At 41.5% G+C, this 23152-nt stretch overlaps 1 protein-coding gene across 5 annotated transcripts; it reads left to right on the plus strand.

Annotated features, from left to right (window-relative positions):
* Positions 1-278: 278 nt before the first annotated feature.
* On the plus strand, positions 279-20367 carry pgap6 (post-glycosylphosphatidylinositol attachment to proteins 6). Of its 5 annotated transcripts, none has more exons than XM_047368214.1 (15): positions 279-432; positions 1402-1585; positions 1669-1870; positions 3971-4098; positions 4186-4451; positions 4682-5019; positions 5106-5199; positions 9773-9887; positions 13291-13433; positions 13854-14032; positions 15128-15274; positions 15379-15495; positions 15617-15889; positions 18239-18301; positions 18439-20367. In XM_047368214.1, the coding sequence occupies exons 1-14, from the start codon at positions 303-305 to the stop codon at positions 18281-18283; spliced, it is 2361 nt and encodes a 786-aa protein (XP_047224170.1). In that variant the 5' UTR covers positions 279-302; the 3' UTR covers positions 18284-18301; positions 18439-20367. The 5 variants fall into 5 exon arrangements, 4 of the variants coding, with proteins under 4 accessions (XP_047224170.1, XP_047224172.1, XP_047224169.1 ...); XM_047368216.1 differs by having other exon boundaries at positions 18481-20367; XR_007038693.1 differs by having other exon boundaries at positions 15617-18301.
* The last annotated feature ends 2785 nt before the right edge of the window (positions 20368-23152 follow it).

Genomic DNA, 23152 nt, shown 5'->3' on the forward strand with positions numbered 1-23152 from the left:
AGTTTTTGTTATGTGACATTCAGATTGTCTGCTGAGGGATGCTCACGGTTTATGATTCTTTCCTCTCCAAAACACATCGGCAGTTTAGATATGCTTACACCTTTTAACGCTTTTGTCCGTTTCCATTTGTTGTGGTGTGACATCAGTTTTAAAATGAGCAACAAAGACAAACAGCAGGACACACTCACATTTCCTACAGCCTTCAAACACCCTCTGTCGACACTCTGGTGACGCATCACGTATTCGCACAGAAACCCGGAAGTGCTGAGCAGGTAAATGTTTTTTGTTGTGTTTTTTGTTAAATGTATGTGTGGCAGCGCAGGTGGACTTGGGAAGATGTAACAGTCGGAGTTTCGGAGAGAAAAAACATGGACGTCTGCTTTCTGCGTTGGTTGCTTTTCGTCGCTCTGACAACCTGGACGTTAGGCGACGGTAGGTATTTTATCAAGAGAAGAAGAGAAGGACCGATATTAGCATGACTTCTAACTATTATAGTTTCCTGGTTTTAAGTTACGGCCGTGACAAAGAAGCATGTCGTTAAACCTGCAAACTTCCATTAAATGAGTCTCCAACGTAGAAGGCTGATTAAATGAATGATTGAAATGTCTGCTGTTAAAATGTTCTCTATAAAGCCCACATTCAGTTAGCTACAGCTGCTTTATAGCAGCACACAAATTTAGAAGTTTAACAATACAAAATGTATGTAATAGAAATGCACCGATCGGGCTTTTCCTGGCCGATACCGAGTTTCTTTTTTCTTCAAGGTCTAAAATGTAAATTCCAATTTCTTTATTCCAGAGGCTGTAACACAAGCAAGAGAACACTGTGTTGCAGGATGTTCGGTAGTTAGAATTTAATATTAAGTGGAAGAATAAGGAGATCATCCCCGTTTATGTTTCAAACTACATGTCCCTATATTTGACCTCTTCTTAAATTTTCTTTTATTAATATTTATTAATAGCTCAAAAATGGAATTTAGATTGAGATTTGATGCATTTGATATCAGTCTTTTATCACTAAAATGTTTAGATCTTTACCCTGAATTACAAGCGAAAACGTCAGAGCAGAGACCAAAAAGAAGAAACTTTAGCTCTTTGATCACTTGATAAAAGATAAACAGGTGAAGCAAATTCAAGTCCACCATCTCAGCTCAAAATTGGTGCTTTTTTTTTTTGGAAATATTTATTTAAATCCTTTTGAAGAGGTTGGGTTATTAATGAGGTAAAGGTTTCCTCCTCGGGGAAGCTGCTTTCAGCCTAGTTTCCAAAGTTAAGCATGTTTTATTAATAGTCTTTTTTTTCCAACATGCTTTTCATGTCAACTAACTGTTAATAACTCTATGATATTCAGACATGTTGTAAATGTTTTGCCCTTTTTAAGCACCCCCTTTCCCCCCGACAGACGGACAAGTGACTTTTGTATCTGAGCTGTCGTCCAGACCTGCTCAGAAGTTGTCAAAGTATGGCTGGTATGCCAACGTCAGGCTGCAGAGGTTCCACATACCGGAGGAGACCGCCATCGCTTACTGGCTCTTTTCAGTGAAGAAGGGCCACAGCTTTAACTGCGGACAGCACAACGTCAGCATGTAAGACATACAACTCTGGTATGAAACATTACATCTATCATTGGCTGATTTATTTGAACCGAACATTTTTCACTTACTCTCAGCCATATTCGATGGAGCGCCCCTCCGGTCATAAACCCAACAGAGACGCTGTTTCCAAATTCAACACTCTGGCACCCCTCTTTGTCTCTAACTCTACCGGTAACCTCCCAGAGCTCCACAACTTTTAACCTCTCTGACCCGGCTCCAGGGGATTGGTTCGTTGCTGCTCATTTACCTGAGGATGACGGGCGCATAGAGCAGAAGGTTTGTTCAGAGATTTTTTTATTTTACTGTCTCTGTTTTGATACTGGATAGGTTGTGTTTTCATTCCTATTTTATGTGTCCCAAAAATCAGAATTTTCTGAGGAAGATTTTTTTGTGTGTGTGAATATTTGACAGTATAGGAACTGAGTAAGAATTAATCACTAGCAATGTCTTTGCATACTGGATATCTCTGATAACTTAATTAAGTTATTAATAAGACATTGCCATGTAAAAATCCTTTCCTGATGCTCCGATTAAACCAGTGTTTGGGAAACAAGAATGACAAAAACATGAACCAAAGGGATTGTATTAGACACATTTGCATGATGATTTCATTAAAACTTTGCATCAGGGAATTTCCAAACTGCTGTTTCATGATGCAGGGCTGCATTGTGTCGCAGTTGGTAGCACTTCTGTCTGGGTTCAAATCCCAGCCTGTTCCCACCGTGCATGTGTGGGTTCTCTCCAGGTACTCCTGCTTCCTCCCCAGTTAACATAATTGTTGTAATTGGTTACCCTTAGGTGTGAGTGTGTGTGTGTGTGTGCATGGTTGTTTGTGCTGTGTGTTCCTGGCAACTTGTCCAGGGTGTACCTAGCCTTTTGCCCAGTGAATACTGGAGACGGAACACCAGCCCCCTTGTGACCCTGCAAGGTTGAACAGGTATAGACGATGGATGGATGGATGGATGGATGGATGGATGTCTTTGGCTCCAAGGACTTCTATTCTGTTCATCATAAGAAGTTTCAGGCCTCATCTCTAACAATGTATTCACACCTGCCAACCACAGAAAACATGTCTCTTTAAGCCTAACAAGACACCATAGCTGGTAGCAAAAGTGAACGTTGTTGTACTAAAATCCTACCTGATCAGTCGACCGTTGCTAAGCAACACTGCTGCCAGCTCATTGTGGGTCAGGGCACACAGAGAACGTTTTCTCCTTAGGCTTCCAGCACGCATTCGTCGACGGGGTTCCAAAATTAGAAATAGAACGTCATGAAACTTGCGTTGAATAAGATGCTCTTCATCCTTACAATGATTTTGCAGCTGTAATAACAGCACAATGCTGCACGATGGACTTCCATGATAGTTTTCCTCCATTTTCAGGTGTGTGGTCTGTCCTATCCTAGTTATTTCTGCCCAATGGGAGCAACGAGCATCACATGCATGGCTTTGTTTACTAGTAATAGTTCACTTGCAAAAAAATACAATGTGCAAGCAAACCGCACCAAATGAAGTCTGCTTTTGGTCCGGAGTGAACAAGTGGACCAAAGGACTTTCCTAGTGTGAACACACCCTTACAAACTCTATTGCTTGTTAAGGGCTTTTAATAGATTAAGGGGTATGTTTTCAGACTTTTGTTTTTGTCCACAGCATTTATTGATTCTCCTGTTGTGCTTTCACACAAAGATCCAAGATCACCTCAGATCTGAGTAGCCAACACTGTGCATTAGACTTGTTTTGTGATACTGTGGCACGAAGTGTTCTAGACAGGTAGGGGTTTATAAATCCAACCCACTAAAGTTGGAGCTCCAACCCAGTGGAGCCTCTGTTTAGAGCTGACAGCGCCACCTTAAAGCTAATCTGTGCGAAACAGGAGAGCAGCGGGAAAAAGTAGATGACCCACTTTTTTTGACAAAGTAGAACTCAACTTTTGTCCTCCGGTGTAAGCGATATAGGTGTGATGAAGCATTTGATTGGATGTAAACATCAGTGTAACTTTAGACTGCGCTGTAATATGTACGGGGGATAGTAATGTAAAGTTCATTGTGCCACCTGGGAATTGGTCCCATTTAAGCCTGCCAGTAATCGCAATCCAGTTGTGCATGTTGCCACGGTTGTTTCTGTAACCCGCTGAACTGGAGCGGTGGGTAGATGGATGGTTCTGTTTGTTGTGCTGCTTAACAACATTCTTTGGCTTTAGTTAACAAGCAGGTTTGTTTGGGAGTATCTTGATTGAAGAAGGTCTTTTTTAAAAATGTTATCCTAAATAAACCTTTCCATGCGTGTATTTGATAATTGTTTGACTTTCTTGCTTTTTGTGTATTATATTATTATTATAACACTGGAATAAAAGGACTTTTGCCTTTTTTGTGTTTTAGGGTTTCCCCTCCTGCTCCTATTACTTCCAGCCGCAGCTGTCGGTCAGGAGAGCGGTGGACACGCCAGTTTTACAGCAGGGAACCTTCCTGACACAGACCGCAGCCCCTGACAGACCTGCACGTCTTAAGTAATTTGTCTAATATCTATGTTTTATTAAATGAATTTCCTCCTTCATTGGCAGTACATGTATTAATCTGAGGCATTTGTGTCTCAGGTTGTTTGTGCCAGAGTTCGCCTCATCTCTCTCAGTTTCTGTGGCTAAGTGTTCGTCAGGGGAGGCAGCAGAGGGCAGAAATTGTTCGCTGCTTCTCAGGCTCGGCTCGGCGTCCCTGCAGCACAGCCAGGCTACGGTGAACTGCTCAGGGAGCAGCTGTTCTGCATCCCTCTCTAACCCTCCGTGGGACACCTGGTTACGGGTTGTTGTGGAGACCAGCCAAGTCAACCAAACAGTAACCTTTAGGATTGTGTCAAACTACACAGGTGAACACTGAGCTTTCACACACCATATAGTTCCCTTTTGCACATCTTGACATATTAAACCACAAACTTCAATATGTTTTTGTCAGATTTTACGTGATAGACCAACACAAAGAAGCACCTGATTTTAAAAGTAAAAAGCATTTCGCAACCTCTAACAGGTTTTTTTCCAGGATTGGACGTTTGCATTACACTTTTTCTGTATTCTCATGTTCTGTTTATATCTCGGTCAGTGGCATGTAAGCCCAAAAGTGTAGGCCTTAATGCAGACGACGACATCACAAGGCTCCTTGGCAAGAGCAGCATCTCCAACTCGACATCAACAGGCAACAGCTCAGGGGCTCCTGCCTCAGTCACCTCTAACGGATCTGAGGCGCTTATACCTCAACTGTCTGCGTGTGTGTGGAGCATTCCCATGCTCTACGAGGAGCTGGACGTTCTGTCGCTCCGCTTCACCCCTGCCAACGGATCGAACATCAGCATCACAGACACGCAACCAACACTGCTCACTTTCCCCCTGCCTACACAGGCTACTGGGGGCACACTCAACCTGCAGCTCACACTCAACTCTGTGAGTAATGCTGAATCACTGACTTGTCTGTGTGTATGCAGTTAAGACACAGGGGTGAGCTGTCTTTTCTTTTTTTTCTAATATAGACTAATGCTACGTTGGGGAATAACCGTATCGTGGCCTGTTTTTCTCCTTGGGCTCCAGTCCTCGTACTCAACCACTCTGAGCCCTGCCGCACAGGTACAATAATAGTAACCTGCAAAAAAATACATTTATTTAATGCTTCCTTGAGTAAATTCCTAAAATGATGCACTCTATGTGCAGTGGTTTGTAAAGAAATGAAGGCCTAACTAAAACTGATTGTAGTTACACATCTGAATATTATATTTGGATTCAGTTATATATTTTTCTCTTCAACTGTGAGATCTAAAATTATCGCAGTTTAAAATTAGTCATTCAGAAGAATATTTAAGGCATATGTTATTACGTGAGGAAGCTGGGAAGCAGTTGTACTTTCTGCAGACTTGGTAAACCAGGGGATATGCATAAAAACCCAAATTAGAAAATGCAGAGATGGGAGTTTCCAGTTAGAAACAATAACAATGAGTCCTACTGTTAATTTAGAGCAGAGAGTTTGTGTGTAAGACTCCTATATTTAATTACAGTCAGAAACATTATAAAATAGGATACTGCCCAATGCAAATATCAGAGAAAACGTTTTAGGACTTACATGCTTTGACTGCAGCCTGCGTTCCCTATTATATTCCAGTTGCCATGCATTATAACTCTGTTTGCCAACAGTTTATCTGTCAATTAGCTGGACTTTCACTGTACTGTATTCCCTTACCTGAGCTAGATGTTTAGTAATCCAAATCTTAAAGCTCAGGGGAAGTAACGGGGACATTTGGGTGTTTGAAAAGGAAGAGATCAGTGAGGTAAATGTGGGTTATTATATCATCATTCCAATCTTCAGCAATAATATTACAATGTCATGTTCTGAGAATATGCAGCACATACCATGATAAACCTATCAGCATTTGGAAACCTAAAGCAGCTTACAAGCTGTTTCTTACCTTGCTGTGTTATGAGTCTAAATGTGAAGAAATAGGACACATTTTCTGCAACATCAAGCCCTGTCATGGCTTTAAAGTATGTGTTTTTGATGTTCCCAACATGTTGTTATAGTGTATGGGTATTGGGGTGAAGGGTGTAAAAGCCAGTGTTCTGCTGAGTTCATATAGGGCTATTGTTTGTTTTATTTGACTTTTCAAACTTATGGAACAGCCAAGGGAAGTTTGATATTCTGTGACACTGGTGAATTAATTTATTGTCCAGTGCCTGACCACGTTTCTGAATTTATCAGAAACTTGATTAATTAATTCATTTCAATTCAGTTTTATTTATATTGCGCCAATTCACAACACATGTCGTCTCAAGGCACTTCACAATGGGGTTTTGAATGGTGTAGGGTTGTTGGGGAGGTTAGATTAAACTACTGAGTGTTAGAGTTTGGCCATTTTGGAAGGGGCTATGTGTAGGGGTACTAATTAAAATAATAAACTGATAAAGGTTGTCCATGTAGAGCCCACTGATGGTCATTGTTATACTAAAAACCGCAATGATTGGGATACCTCTCTCTGTCAGACTGATTATAACCATTGGAAAAGAGAAGGGGTCATACAGGTAGCAGAAATGGAGGGTGTGTTTGCACCTCAACCATAACTGAGCCGGTTTAGTCTAAACCTGACTCCCCCTTACTCCAACCAACAGGGAGGGAGGAAGGCAGAGGTCAGAATATTGGAGAGTGTTGTTTCCTGTTGCATTGTGTGAAAGGTGGGTAACTTTAGAATGGGCTAAGTCAATTCAATCGAATCATATAGATTTCAAGTCAAGTACATACATTTCAATTAATCCTAACCATTGAACTGTGCAGTCAGATTGAGTTATTTAGTCAAATTGGATAAAACGTTTTTCTGTCTAAGGAAACCCAGCAGATTGTATCCAGTCAGTGACTTGCAGCATTCACTCCTCCTGAATGAGCATGTAGAGACAGTGGACAGTCACTGGGGTTGACTTTGCAGCAATCCCTCATTCTGAGCATGCATGTAGCGACAGTGGAGAGGAAAAACTCCCTTTTAACAGGAAGAAACCTCCAGCAGAACCAGAACCAGTGTGAGCAGCCATCTGCCACGACCGACTGGGGGTTTGAGAGAAGTGGATCATCGGTAGAGGGTGAGGATTAAAATGTCGGCAGCAGAAGCTTGGAAGATGCCCCCCTCTAGGAAGGTGTCACAGGTAGACACAGAGTCAGGCCAGGTGTAGCTTCTAGGAAGAGAATAGAGAGAACATAAAGTTAAAAACTGAAATAACATCAAATAATGCAAAATTAGAGAGTAGTGTGAGAATGTAGCGAAGAGGGTGAAAGTGGTCGTTATGTCCTCCAGCAGCCTAAGCCTATAGCAGCATAACTACAGAGATAGCTCTGGATAACCTAAGCCACTCTAACTATAAGCTTTATCAAAAAGGAAAGTTTTAAGCGCCTTAAAAGTAGACAGGGTGTCTGCCTCACGGACCAAAACTGGGAGCTGAACCCTGTGGTACTCCACAATTAACCCTGGAGTTTAAAGATGATTTATCATTTACATGAACAAGCTGGAATCTGTCAGACAAATAAGATTTAAACCAGCCTAGCGCTGTTCCCTTGATCCCTACAGCATATTCCAGCCTTTTTAAGAGAATATTATGGTCGGCTGTATCAAATGCAGCACTGAGATCCAACAGAACCAGTACAGTCACAAGTCCATTATCTGAGGCCATAAGAATATCATTAGTGACTTTCAGCAAAGCTGCTTCAGTGCTATGATGAGCTCTGAAACCTGACTGAAACTCTTCAAACAGGTCATTGCTATATAAATGCTCACACATTTGATTAGCAACTATTTTCTCAAGAATTTTAGATAAGAATGGAAGATTGGATATAGGTCTGTAATTTTTCAAGTCATCTTGATCAAGCGAAGGTTTCTTAAGTAAAGGTTTAATTACAGCTAACTTAAAAGCCTGTGGTACATATCCACAGGCTAATCATATCTAAAATGGGGCTGGTAATCAGAGGGAACACTTCCTTAAATAATTTGGTTGGGATTGGGTCTAACATACAAGTTGAAGGTTTAGATGAAGCTAATACTTCTGATAACTCAGGAAGCTTCACAGGATCAAAACAGTCCAAACACAAATCAGGTTCTGCAGTTATTTCCAATGTTGTCTCACTTGCTGAGGATGAAGTAATCATCTTCGGGAGTATGTCAAAGATTTTCTTTTTAATAGGATCAATTTTATTTAAGAAGAATCCCATAAAGTCATGACTGCTGAGAGCTAAGGGAATGGATGGCTCAACAGAGCTTTGACTCTGTGTAAGTTTAGCAACTGTACTAAAGAGAAACATAGGATTATTCTTGTTCTCTTCTATTAATGATGAGAAATGAGCTGTTTTAACTTGGCAAAGTTTTTTTTTTATACAACAGTAGGCCATTTTTCCATATTAAGTAGGACTCCTCTAGGTGTGTAGAGCGCCATTTTCTCTCCAATTTTCTAACATTGTGCTTTAAAGTATGCAGCTCTGAATTAAACCAAGGAGCCTGCCTCCTATGAATAATTATCTTCTTTTTCAAGGGGGCTGCATTGTCTAATGCATCACGCAATGATGAAGTAACACTATGAACAAGAGAATCAATTTGTGAAGGGGCAGAAACAGAATTATTGCCCTCCACTGTGTTTTTCTGTGATGAGGAAATTAAAAGTGGAAAATTAATGTGTCTTCACTGTCTAATTAATATATACCTTTATAAATACAATGAGTATACAGATCCATTAGATGAATAAAGGTCCCCAGTTACTTTATTAGGTTTATTTTTTTCCTCACGTTGTGCCACCCCTGAAGAGCTCTGGCGCCCCCTAGGGGAGGCCACACTGTGAAAAAGTCCTGATCTAGATCAATATGGGTGATTGACAAGTCTATTGAACTGTCAAAGCCAATACAATCTTGGGGTGTTTACAAAAATCACGTAGCCAACGTCCTTCATTGAAAATGGACAGTGGATTACAGGAGCCAAGTGGAAGAAAAAAGCCTCATCTTTGGCTCCTGGTTTTGTAGTTTGTTTTACATAAAGCAGTGAGACGTGAAAAGAAGAGTTTTGTCTTTAATTTGACAGGCTACTTGCATGATTTGGATCATGTCGCGATGTTACTGGAATGGAATTTGCCTTCTCTACGATATACCCAGTCTTGGAGTTGGAAGGGAGTAATTGTTTCACTCAAACAACGATGGTACAGCTCCCTTTTTTAATCTCCGTCTCCCTATTTCTGAGGCTGGCTCTTGAATATCCTCAGGTTTGAACTGCCGGCTACGCACGAGAGTGTGAGCTTTTATGGGAAAGTTTTCCCTGCGGATAGCCACGATCCATTGTGGTCTTACCTCCTCATCATCAGGAAAATGGAAGAAACTAAGTAGGCACTGGGCACAGTGGGATGCAAGAGAACTTAGTTGTTGTACCAGTAAACCGCAGATGTTTTAACTTCACCGCAGATGTTTTAACTTCTGTGTCTATCACAGTCTACCTCAAGCAGCTACCGCTGAAAAATTGGGTGCAGGGTTTCACCGGAAGTGGTCGATGTGGCTTAGATTTAAACGGACGTACGTCACCACAGGTCGCGGAATGTAGCCTATTGACAAAATAGACAACAGATTGATCGATAAGTTAATAATCTGTAGTTGCAGCCCTAATAAACTGTAATGTACATTGTTGATTCTCCACAGCTTTGTTTGGGGGATATGGTGTCGGCATCAACGTCAGTGTCCCTAAAGTTGTGGTCAGGCTGCCTTTCCCTCAGTCCACAACATGGTACCTCACCCTGCAGCTCGTATGCAACAGGTAACACACACGCATACTGCTGTAACATACTGCATCCTTTTTTGGCTGGACTCCAAGTTCACTATATTATCTACACAGCTCAAAAAAATAAAAGGAAAAAAAAACAGCACAATATAACTCCAAGTAAATCAAACTTCTGTGATCTCAAACTGTCCACTTAGGAAGCAACACTGATTGACAATCAATTTCACAGCTGTTGTTCAAATAAAATAGACAACAGGGGGAAATCTTTGGAGATTAGCAAGACACACTCAATAAAGGAGTGGTTCTGCAGGTAGGGACCACAGACCACTTCTCAGTACCTATGCTTTCTGGCTGATGTTTTGGTCACATTTGAATGTTGGTGGTGCTTTCACACTCGTGGTAGCATGAGACGGACTCTACAACCCACACAAGTGGCTCAGGTAGTGCAGCTCATCCAGGATGGCACATCAATGCGAGCTGTGGCAAGAAGGTTTGCTGTGTCTGTCAGCGTAGTGTCCAGAGCCTGGAGGCGCTACCAGGAGACAGGCCAGTACACCAGGAGACGTGGAGGAGGCTGTAGGAGGGCAACAACCCAGCAGCAGGACCGCTACCTCCGCCTTTGTGCAAGGAGGAACAAGAGGAGCACTGCCAGAGCCCTGCAAAATGACCTCCAGCAGGCCACAAATGTGCATGGGTCTGCACAAACGGTTAGAAACCGACTCCATGAGGATGGTATGAGGACCCGACGTCCACAAATGGAGGTTGTACTCACAGCTCAACACCGTGCAGGACGCTTGGCATTTGCCAGAGAACACCAGGATTGGCAAATTTGCCACTGGCGCCCTGTGTTCTTCACAGATGAAAGCAGGTTCACACTGAGCACATGTGACAGACGTGACAGAGTCTGGAGACACCGTGGAGAGCGATCTGCTGCCTGCAACATCCTTCAGCATGACCGGTTTGGCAGTGGGTCAGTAATGGTGTGGGGTGGCATTTCTTTGGAGAGGTAGCCTGACTGCCATTAGGTACCGAGATGAGATCCTCAGACCCCTTGTGAGACCATATGCTGGTGCGGTTGGCCCTGGGTTCCTCCTAATGCAGGACAATGCTAGACCTCATGTGGCTGGAGTGTGTCAGCAGTTCCTGCAAGATAAAGACATTAAAGCTATGGACTGACCCGCCCGTTCCCCAGACCTGAATCCGATTGAGCACATCTGGGACATCATGTCTTGCTCCATCCACCAACGTCATGTTGCACCACAGACTGTCCAGGAGTTGGCAGATCAGGAGCATGCCCAGGCGTTGTAGGGAGGTCATACAGGCACACCTACTGAGTGTCATTTTGACTTGTTTTAAGGACAGCCTGTAGTGTGTTTTTCCTCTTTAATGTTGTGTGTGACTCCAAATCCAGGCCTCCATTGGTTAATAAATTTGATTTCCATTGATGATTTTTGTGTGATTTTGTTGTCAGCACATTCAATGTTGTACAGAACAAAGTATTCAATGAGAATATTTCATTCATTTAGATCTAGGATGAGTTACTTGAGTGTTCCCTTTATTTTTTTGAGCATTGTATAAAGAGAGACTATACAGATATAACCTACATCTGAAAAATGCAAGGGAATCTTTCTTTTCTGAGATCATCAGCAAAAACATTAACAATGCTCGTGCATTATTTGCCGCGGTCGACAAGTTAACAAACCCTCCTGTAACTGTAACATCTGAACTCCACTCTACCAGGGCCTGTAATGAATTTGCTAAATTCTTTACTGAAAAAACCCAAAAGATCAGAGGGGCAGTCAGTACATCCACATCAACTCCAGTACCAATGTTGTCTCCAACTAGAACTGATTTTGACAAAATTTCCCAATTTCACCAAATAAACTACAAAAACGTAGAAGAAATCGCACAGCAACTAAGCTCTTCTTCCTGCTGTCTCGATCTTTTACCCACAGTTTTCCTTAAGAAAGCTTTGCCTGTCATAACATCTGATTTTACACAAATAATAAACACGTCCCTTTTGTCAGGTGTTTTCCCCCAGGCCCTGAAAACAGCAATTATCAAACCTCTATTGAAAAAGAGCAACTTGGACAAGTTGCTTCTACAGAACTACAGGCCTATATCAAACCTCCCCTTCATCAGTAAGATTATTGAAAAAGCTGTTTTTCAACAGTTAAACAACTTCCTAACAACGACCAACCGCTTCAATGTCTTCCAGTCAGGCTTCCTGCTCACCACAGTACAGAAACTGCTCTTGTCAAGGTGTTCAGTGACATCCGTATAAATGCAGACTGTGGAAGAACCACAGTGCTGGTATTATTGGACCTTAGTGCTGCATTCGACACTGTTCATCACTCCATTTTATTAGAGCGCCTGGAAAACTGGGTCGGCCTTTCTGGTACAGCACTCAACTGGTTCAAATCCTACTCGAAGGATTTTTTGTGTCAGTAGGTAACTTTTCATCAGAGACCAGAAAAATCACATGTGGCGTTCCCCAAGGGTCCATCTTAGGGCCCCTCCTATTCAATATCTACATGCTCCCCATAACTCAGATTTTAATAAACAACAACGTAAGTTATCATAACTATGCAGACGACACACAGCTATACGTTACAATGTCACCAGGTGACTATGAACCCATTCAAGCGCTTGGTAAATGCTTAGAAGAAATCAATGCATGGATGGGCCTAAATTTTCTTCAGCTGAATCAAAACAAAACTGAAGTAATAATCTTTGGACCAAAGGAAGAGCGTTTAAAAGTTAGCACACAGCTTCAGTTAATACAGCTAGAAACCACCAATCAGGCTCGAAACCAGGGTGTAGTGATGGACTCAGACCTGAACCTTCAGAGGCACATAAAGGTAGTAACTAGGTCGGCCTTCTACCACCTAAAGAACATCTCCAGGATTAAAGGACTAATGTCTCAGCAGGACCTTGAAAAACTAATTCATGTGTTCATCTTTAGTAGAATTGATTACTGCAACGGTGTCTTCACAGGTCTGCGTAAAAAGTCGATCAGACAGCTGCAGTTGATCCAGAACGCTGCTGCCCGCATCTTCACTAGAAAAACTGTAAAAGCGCCGAAACCCTAAATTGCTTCAAATCGAGATTAAAAACGTATTTATTTAGAGTGGCCTTTGAATGTGTCATCTAAACATTATTAGTTAAGTTTTCAGTCAAATTTTCCTTTCATTTTCTTATCCATCATTCTGTTCTCTTTATTTTTTTTTATTACCTCTGTTGTTTGATTTTCTGTATTATTGTAATGTCCTCCTTGAGTGCCTTGTTGCTGAAAAGCGCTAAATAAATAAACTTGACTTGACTCTATTTTCCTCTCTGCTTCTTATCTGCAGATGGGATTGTTTTGTTCTGTTTTTAAGTCTTGAGATCTCAGAAAGTATTCATGCTTCTGCTGGTCCTGTGTTTTTTCTTTCTGCAGCAGTAACTGTGGAAACTCCACTGTGGTGTCTGTGGTCCCAGAGGTGTCTATCAGTGCCTGTGTGGAGGATTGTGGGCCGTATGGTGAATGTCGGCTGCTGAGGTCCTACACCTACCTGTACGCTGCCTGTGTCTGCACCGCAGGTAACACACACACACATACACAACACACTTTTACCTGTGCTGTCATTTACATGTGATTGTATTCATTAGGGATAAGTTGAGAGAAATCAAGTGAGTTCAATGTTAAAAAAAACCTTAGATGGTTTCAGTCTGACAGTTTGTTCACCCTCACAATTTAGAACTATTCCTAAACACTTTAATTTAGGGCATATGGGTTGGAGATGGTGCTGACTGAGCGTCCTTGACCAATGTGCAGTTTTATGTTCACCGTTCTGATTTGCTACAAGGAGTTCTAATCATGGGGCTGCAGGGTGGTGCAGCTGGTTGTACTGTTGATCTGCAGTACACCCAGAAGGTTACTACTCATGTATTAACATGTTGAGAAAGCAGAGACATCCAACACTAGTACTGATGCATCAATTCTGTTTTTTACATCTGCAGGCTGGAAAGGCTGGGGCTGCACCGACGGTTCCACGGCCCAGTCATACAGCCGCCAGCTGACAGCGACCATGTTGCTCACACTCAGCAACCTGTTCTTCCTGCCCGCCATCGTGGTTGCCATCAGACGCTCCTACATCACCGAGGCCTCCGTCTACCTCTTCACCATGTTCTTCTCTACGGTAAACACTGCTACAAACCAAATATGAGAAGACAAATCTTTTTTGGGCTGTAATGAAAGGGGTTCTGGAAATCTGTTTTCTATAACAGAAAACATTGGTTTATTACAGAAACATGCTGTAAAATCATCTGCTACAAATACTGTAGGCAAAAGATGCTTTGGAGCTATACTGTGCAAAGCTATAAATATACAAATACAATGTCTTGCTGAGATATTTATACTCAAAGAAGTGGAAGGACTAACACATGGTTTTAAATATTTCTTTACAAATAAAAATCTGAAAATTACGCGCCCATCCTGATCCAATGCTTTGCTGCAAGTACAACTCCAGGCCTGTTGGGCTGTGAAATATTAGCTTTTTCTTTCTTGCTAAAAAGCTCAGGCTCTGATTGGACTGCGAGCAACAGTTTTCAAGGCTTGCTGCAGATTCTCAGTTGGATTTATGTCTGGGCTTCATCTGGGCCTTTCTAAAACATGGATCTAAACCATTCCGCTCTGGCTCTGGCTGTACGTTTAGGGTAGTTGTTCTGGAAGGTGAACCTCTGCCCCAGTCTGACGTCTTTTACAGCCTCTAACACAACCCCAGTTATCAAAGGCCAGGGTTCTGCATGTTTTAGACGCCTCTCTGTCCTAACAGACTTGAATCAAATGGCTGACTTATCTCTTCATGCAGTTACATTCTGCAGAGCCCGGGCGATGAACCATTGTCTTGTTTCAGGTACAGTAAGTCATGCAGGACGGTGGCATTTGAGGACTGACTGGACACCACTGCTTCAGCAGGTTTTCTTCAAGGGTTGCCTTTAGCTTTATCCACCTTATCAACACTGACTAGTTTCCATGTGCCAGCTGAAGAAAAGCATTTAAAATGGCATAATGGTGCCACTCTTATGTTTCCTTGTAGATCTGGTGTGTTCAGGGTGATGAGCATTGTTAGTGGGTAAAACCAGTATTTAGGGGTGCTGGTGTAAAAGAGGCTAAATACAGATACCCACAGCTGTGCATCCAGAATGGAAGCCTTTGTCTCTGATGTTGCTGGCTGAATGTGGAGCGTAGAAAGTGTTCAATAAATCATCAATTTCCACATCTCTTCCTGTAGTTCTACCATGCATGTGATCAGCCAGGTGCAGCGGTTCTGTGCATCATGGACTACGACGCCCTGCAGTACTGCGACTTTCTCGGGTCAATCTGTGCCATCTGGGTCACCATCCTCTGCATGGCTCGCATTGGAGACACAGCCAAATATGTAAGACACCGTTGACCTTTTCTTCCATAATTAGGCTACTTTATTAGCTAATGACAGCTTTAATATCCTCACCTGGTCCTTTTTACTTCCTTTTTTGTGTGTAGACTCTGTTTTTGCTTGGTGCCTTGTTGATAGCCATGTCGATGCAACTGGACCGCAAGGGCCTGTGGAACCTGCTGGCCCCCATCCTTTGTGCCATACTTTTAATGGTCATTTCCTGGGTAAGAGACATATTGGCATTAATGCTCTTTGCAAGTTAAGGATGTTTAAAGCATGCAAAAATGATAAAACTCCCACTTTTTATGTGTCGGCTTCCCTGTTTTTTGTCCCTGGCATAAACAGGTGTACAGGGGGGTTCGCCGCAGACACTGCTACCCGCCCTCTTGGCAGCGATGGGTCTTCTACCTGATCCCCGGAGCGCTCTGCTCCCTCGTCGGAGTGTGTCTGTACATATTTGCAGAGACTGAGAGCAACTACTACTACACACACTCGCTGTGGCACATCCTGGTGGCCAGCTGCGTGGTGTTTCTGCTGCCACCCAAGGAGAAGGACAGGAAGGGGCTGGGCTGGAGCCAGGGCTTCAACTGGAGCTGGAGGTGGAGCTGGAGACCACGGGTTTGTGGATACACGCTCTGTGAGAGCAGCAAAGATGAACTCTATACAGTCACATAGCAGAGAAGGAGTTATTGTAAGGAGGCAAAGTGGGTAGTTACTGATTTCCTGTCAATGTTCATGAGCAGCAGACATTCACAAGAATGGTGTGCCTGCTGGAAGATCTAGAACCTGACTCTTCAGTGAGTCAGTTCCCTGAATGAGGCAATTTCCAATCAAGGCTGTATAATTGTGTTCTCAAAGGTCCACCTATATTTCGTATTTACATGTACTTTAAGTGGAAAAGGGGTCTTCGATTGAGATTAAAAAAACATATGCATCTATATGCTCCTTTTACCCCACATCCAATCTGCTGCAACCTCTCAAGCGAGGCACCAATTTGATTTTATATGGCCGATTTCTCGGTGTTTGTAACCGTTTGACCTGCCAATACAGATTTTAGCTTAGTCCATTTTCCTTTTATGGATTATAGGTACCAAATACTGACTGTACAGCTTTCTGTCTGTAAGCTGTATTTAATAGTTTAATAGAGGTGACATCACACTGTGTGTGTAGCACAGTGGTCGTTGTAAAGCAGGGTTAACTATTATTTTAGAACAAAGACAAAATGATTAGAGTTGACATTTTAAACCATCTTTAACATCTTAAATTAGAACGGTTAGTCAGGTTAAATTTTGTAACTGGAAAGAGCATCCAGTTCTGAGAATGCAGACCCAAACCCAAAGTTTCAAAAACTCCAAATCCATCATGTTCCAGCATGGCTGAGGGTGAAAGCTAGAAATTATTTTTAAAAAACTATAAAACCTAAGCAACTTTGCTGTAGTACCTTCAAACTTCCTGTTATCTGCTGAAGTGGACGCTCGGTCAATCCACACTTTGCTAATTCTAAAAAATTACATGGACACGAATTGACGTTCTGTAGGAGATGGCTTCTTTTCTTTCCAGATAAAAATTGGGTTTACAAAATGACCAAAACTGCAAATATATGAAATTACAAAGAGGTGGAATGACCAGTTGCCACCGAAGTCTAGCAAAGGAGCCATTGGATAGAAACACTGCATTCAACACATTGTACCATGTTAAACTAACTTGTTACGATGATCTGATTTCAGTATCCCTGAAAAATAAACCAATAATTAAATAGCTCTTTGTTACGGCAGACTGAATTAACAGCCGGCATGCCTCAGTAGACAATCCACTTTCCTTTTAAAATCACTTCTAACGTCTTTTGTGCTTCCTCTGACTTGATTTTAAACACCCCACTGATGTTGAAAATTGCAAACTTTGAGTGTCCTTCCTTCAGTAACAACTTCCCACTAAAAAGTGTTGTTTTAAGCATGACCTCTTAGCATTTAGGTGCATTCACTGGAAAAAAATAGGACGTTTCTGCCCCTGAATGGCTGGTTGTTGGTTGGGACTGGACCAACTGAAAAGGATGTAAATTCAGTCAGCAGCTTATTTCTCTGTTCTTTTTACTGTAGAGTAGTTTGTTGTTTGTGCTCAGGTTCCCAACCACTACAGGTGTGTACTACAAAGCAGGATTAATGGCTTAACTGGAGAGTTGAATCTAAAGTAACATTAGATGCGCCATAACCACAACGCCACTCGTGTTAGTGTACAACAGATCCTAAATGAGTGCTGAAATGTCTTTTTTAAGATATATTGAACAAACATTGTGACTACCATTGAAAACTCTCTGATTAAAGCTGTAGTTTCTGTCAAGCCAGCTAACATTTCAATCTCCAGTTTTATAGAAATCTTTCATATGCCAATACCAATTTTTATAAAGCAGGACAGCTTCCAAAATATTTTTCCTGGCTTAATAATCTATTTTAAACAAAGACAAAATTATAACAAATTTTACATTTTAAACTTAAAGCCTTTACGTCAAGTCTGAGATTTGACAAAAGGCTGCCAGCATTTCCAAATCCAACATGTGTTAAATGGAGCTACTATGCTGTACTCTGTTCAGCCTTCCTGTTATCTGCAGAAAGTCTAGCTCTTGCGTGCTATATCGCACCATGAACAAACTACAGACCTTCGGACTTCGTTTTATGCACATTTACTGATCGTTTAGTCATAGTGCGGTCACTGATGGGGAAAAAAGATCCAGTCTTTGATCAAAAATATCCAATTCTTGTTACTAGCTGATTTCTCAATGGATCTTTGTTTGTAGTACCTGTCTCCTTAAGGTAAACAAGAAGGAGACTGTATTTATGCATTTTATTAGTGCGGGACATAGGGGTCTAAAAACAATATTGTTTATGAATATTTTAAAGTTCTTAATTCTCAGTTCGTCTACGCAGAGTATGCTTTATGAACGATGTAATGTGTTTTTGTTTTTCCTCATAGGTCTGGGTTATGTTGGAAGAGTTAAAAACTCCAGATGAAATTTGAATGATTATTTACTGCCAGGTACTAATATTATCTAACTTGTGCTATGATCTGTTGCATTTCTTTGAAAAATACAACTCACAAGTCCACCTAAATGCAAGAAACTCTTGCATTGCTAAATTCTCCTCATCACAATCACTTGTTGTGTCTTCACGCAGCATCAGAAGTCTGATAATCACATCTCAATCTCATGGCTGCAGATCAGAACAACCTGGAGCTTCTTACCTGTGACAAGGAAAACAATGAAGAAAATGCATGAATAATTCAGATTTACTGAATCTGTCAATTGGGTAAGAAGAAATCTTTCTGAACCTTCCTAAAAAGGCAGTTTATGCAGTAAACGCAGCATCGTTTGCTATTCCTGAACTGACAAGACAGACTTAACTAGGGCTGCACCATATTAGAAAATCTTGTGATGGCGAAAATTATGGTAAATAATGCAATGATGATATCAGTTGCGATATATGCCTATTTCCTCCTTTCCTCTCCTTATCTGGGCTTTCATCGCTTTGTGACCTTTAGCATTTTGAGTGATGTCATTTGTGTCCAGTGTGAACATCTGCTGCCATGAGACTGTATACAACTGGCTAAATATTACATTAGCATCTAAAATGGACGTTTCTAATACTTGGAATGTATTAGCCCACAGTTACTGCACTCCACACATCCCTTCGTGATATGAATATGGCACACACTGATGTTGCAGCGATGATGTATTTATCATATATTGTGCAGCCCTACTCTTAACTCACTCATGTGTCTTTAGTAAAATAACCTTCATGTTGAGAACAATTCTGGAGGCTGCCATGACAACTGCGTCTGTCTCCAGATTTCTTTTAAAGCTGCTAGCCAGACCTTTCTAGGACATTCATTCATTCACTATTCAAATTGTAAATGTAGTTTGTTTGATTTTTACTGTAAACTGTTTTAATCAAGAAAGAACCTACCCTTCCAGGGATTCATGCATCTGGTGACTCATAAGGCATTTGATGAGCTTTATTTGCTTTTGTACACTTCAAAATTTCTTTTTTACTCTTTAATCAAGAGTTTTTCATCCAGCTGGAGTCAAACTCTGGCTCATACATGTAAAGTTAAATCCCTTGCAGCTCAAGTGCTACTGGAGTCTGTCCGAATCTGTCTAAAAAGTGTCTTGTCTGCGTAGTGTTTACCAGTGCTAGGTGATGAGCTCCATCCTTGTGCCTCTTGTGATGTCATCAACCCAAATGCATGCAAACCAGAATAAGCTGGGCGGTTTGTTTTTTTTTTTTTTCTCAAAAGTTTAAAAAATATATTTTGTGAAATCTTGCAGCTGAAATTCATGCTTCATTATTCAACTGCGTTTTTATTAGTTTTTCACTAACATATACACACTAACGTGACTGGATAGGATCTTTTAATAAACTAAGTCTGTTAATCTGTGTGCAAATTACGAGATGGAATATTCTGCCATGAAGGATGCCTCCTCGTAGAGTTAAAGCTAAAGCAACATTTTCTGTTTACCCACATCCCAAAGCGCTAACTCCCTGGTGAATAGCTGAATGTTTTCCTGTTTTCACTCTTATCTTTCGGTCTGAAGCACTTTCCGTCTAACATCATATGTGTACAAATCAGCACTCAGTGAATGTATACTATCATTACTGCCCAGTGCCTCTTCCTTTCTTTTTGTGATTGCACTTTACATGCGGTATGGGGGTCTGTCGGCAGATGGGAGGGGCATCGGGGCGCATCATCTGCACTAGTAAAGCTACTGAACTCCTACTATATTTACTCCAAAGTCAAGGTTCGTCATGTAGTTTCGTGTTTTCATTAGATTTTTGTTTTCTTTTTAAAGCTCTCTGTTGTGATGTGGCACATCTAACCACTGATTGTCCAAGATTTGCACAGCCTTTCTTTTATTGTTTAGGTTGTTTCTTTATATTGTGCAAGTTTGTCACACTGAAACTAGAATATGGGGGGGGGGGGGAGTAAATGACCATTGTAACTTGATGGGTTTTTTTTTCTCATCAAAGTTGGAAAGTGTGCTTTCATTCTGTTATTTGTAAAAACAGAATCAAGCCTTGGAAAATAAATCTACTGTGCAAGAAGAATGGATTGATTTTGTTTATCAGTTTTTTGCAGATGTGTTTTATTCTGTTCTTTCCCCAGCCACACACAGATTAAAATACTGAGTTTCAGCACAGAGAGGCTGGGAAATAGAGGAAAGCAGATTACCGTAATCCTCAGAAATGGAGAAAGCAGTTCTGTTGAAAAGCACATAACTCTGTGTGTAGTTGTGTTGCTATATGTAGCTTACCTCCATTAGGAAATTTGATGGCCCTGAAAAGCTTACAGATCACACATTGCTGCTCTTAACAGCTGTTTTGTAGCTGGTATATAAGAAGGTTAAAACACGTGTTAACTTGTCAAAAACTTGTTTGTGTTGAGTAAGTGAATCAGCAGTTATGAAAGGGAAAATAAATTGTGCTTCCATGCTTCTCAAAGTCTGCTTTAAAGTTTTTTATTTTCTAGTTTCTGTACTCTGTATATTGTCATATTGTCTTTATAAAAGAGTTGAGTTACCACATGTAGCCACCAGTAGAGGGAGCCAGGTGGGCAGAATAGACTTCAGATCAATGAGAGTTTAGCACTAAGGAAGAAGTTTTTATTTTATTTTATTGTATTGTAGTTTAACATTTTATAATATTGTGCTGAAGTAAATTAATAAATTTCAAATGTTTTTTTCCTGCCAAGGAGTCTCACCTTCTGGCAGTCCTTGAAATTGTTTATTTCATAAATTGTTTTCCAGGTTCTTAGAGCTTTTTCTTGGTTTTCTGCTGTTTTTCACTCATTTCACTTATTCATTCAGGCATAAAGGTCTCCTAAAGGTTAGGGATTCGTGTGTTATATCAGCAAAACAGATGGCCATTATAAATTTCATACTGTTTATTTGCTGGAGATGCGGTAATTTTAATTTGATTCTTTCTTGTCCACAGTTAAAACCAGACACTTACAGGGGTTGGACAATGAAACCGAAACACCAGTCATTTTAGTGTGGGAGGTTTCATGGCTAAATTGGACCAGCCTGGTAGCCAGTCTTCATTGATTGCACATTGCACCAGTAAGAGCAGAGTGTGAAGGTTCAATTAGCAGGGTAAGAGCACAGTTTTACTCAAAATATTGAAATGCACACAACATTATGGGTGACATACCAGAGTTCAAAAGAGGACAAATTGTTGGTGCACGTCTTGCTGGCGCATCTGTGACCAAGACATCAAGTCTTTGTGATGTATCAAGAGCCACGGTATCCATGGTAATGTCAGCATACCACCAAGAAGGACGAACCACATCCAACAGGATTAACTGTGGACGCAAGAGGAAGCTGTCTGAAAGGGATGTTCGGGTGCTAACCCAGATTGTATCCAAAAAAACATAAAACCACGGCTGCCCAAATCACGGCAGAATTAAATGTGCACCTCAACTCTCCTGTTTCCACCAGAACTGTCCGTCAGGAGCGCCACAGGGTCAATATACACGGCCGGGCTGCTATAGCCAAACCTTTAGTCACTCATGCCAATGCCAAACGTCGGTTTCAATGGTGCAAGGAGCTCAAATCTTGGGCTGTGGACAATGTGAAACATGTATTGTTCTCTGATGAGTCCACCTTTACTGTTTTCCCCACATCCAGGAGAGTTACGGTGTGGAGAAGCCCCAAAGAAGCATACCGCCCAGACTGTTGCATGCCCAGAGTTATGGTTTGGATCAGTGATGGTTTGGGCTGCCATATCATGGCATTCCCTTGGCCCAATACTTGTGCTAGATGGGCGCGTCACTGCCAAGGACTACCGAACCATTCTTGAGGACCATGTGCATCCAATGGTCCAAACATTGTATCCTGAAGGCGGTGCCGTGTATCAGGATGACAATGCACCAATACACACAGCAAGACTGGTGAAAGATTGGTTTGATGAACATGAAAGTGAAGTTGAACATCTCCCATGGCCGGCACAGTCACAAGATCTAAATATTATTGAGCCACTTTGGGGTGTTTTGGAGGAGCGGGTCAGGAAATGTTTTCCTCCACCAGTATCACATAGTGACCTGGCCACTATCCTGCAAGAAGAATGGCTTAAAATCCCTCTGGCCACTGTGCAGGACTTGTATATGTCATTCCCAAGACGAATTGACGCTGTATTGGCCGCAAAAGGAGGCCCTACACCATACTAATAAATTATTGTGGTCTAAAACCAGGTGTTTCAGTTTTATTGTCCAACCCCTGTATGTCCAATGTATAAGAGGGTCTTTTTTCTCACTGGCTAACATTAAAGCACACTGAAGTTTTTCTGTCCTGGGCAAGAGGCACTATACACCCTGGACCTAACCTGCATGTTTTTAGACTGTAGAAGGAAGCTGGAGTACCTGGAGACAACCCACGCATGCACAGGGAGAGCATAACTCCTTGCAGAAAAGCCTTGGCTGGAATTTGAACCCAGGACCTCCTTGCTGCAACACAACAGTGCCAACAACTGCTCCACTTGGCAGCCCTAGGTCAACTATAATTACCAACATTATTTATATCCTAGAATAATGGGGGAGATTTTTTTATTACTTTTACAAATTCAAAAGTTAAGATAAACAATGATAACGATTTAAAACAATTTAGGAAACCCCAGATGATGTCATTGCTTTGCGTGCTTCTAGGTTAATTCATTTGAGTTGAATGGAGGCATACATCTAAATGTGTTTTAAGAAACACCTCAAACGCATCACTTCCTTCTGTGACATCATAGCAAATCAGAAATCAGCCAAGATACCAGGAAGAGAATTGTGGACCTTTTTAAAAGTCTGTTTCATCCTTGGGTTCCCAGGTACCTGAAGTTGCCACATTAATTTGAA

Source organism: Girardinichthys multiradiatus, chromosome 6 (assembly GCF_021462225.1).
Source record: "Girardinichthys multiradiatus isolate DD_20200921_A chromosome 6, DD_fGirMul_XY1, whole genome shotgun sequence".
Classification (NCBI taxonomy): Eukaryota; Metazoa; Chordata; class Actinopteri; order Cyprinodontiformes; family Goodeidae; genus Girardinichthys; species Girardinichthys multiradiatus.

Excerpts from the sequence above, each read along its gene's own strand:
- pgap6 (XM_047368212.1), top strand. The coding sequence starts at position 303 with ATGTATGTGTGGCAGCGCAGGTGGACTTGGGAAGATGTAACAGTCGGA. Across the intron at positions 433-1,401 it reads AACCTGGACGTTAGGCGACG|ACGGACAAGTGACTTTTGTA; the intron begins GTAGGTATTTTA and ends TCCCCCCGACAG. Across the intron at positions 13,434-13,853 it reads TGCCTGTGTCTGCACCGCAG|GCTGGAAAGGCTGGGGCTGC; the intron begins GTAACACACACA and ends TTACATCTGCAG.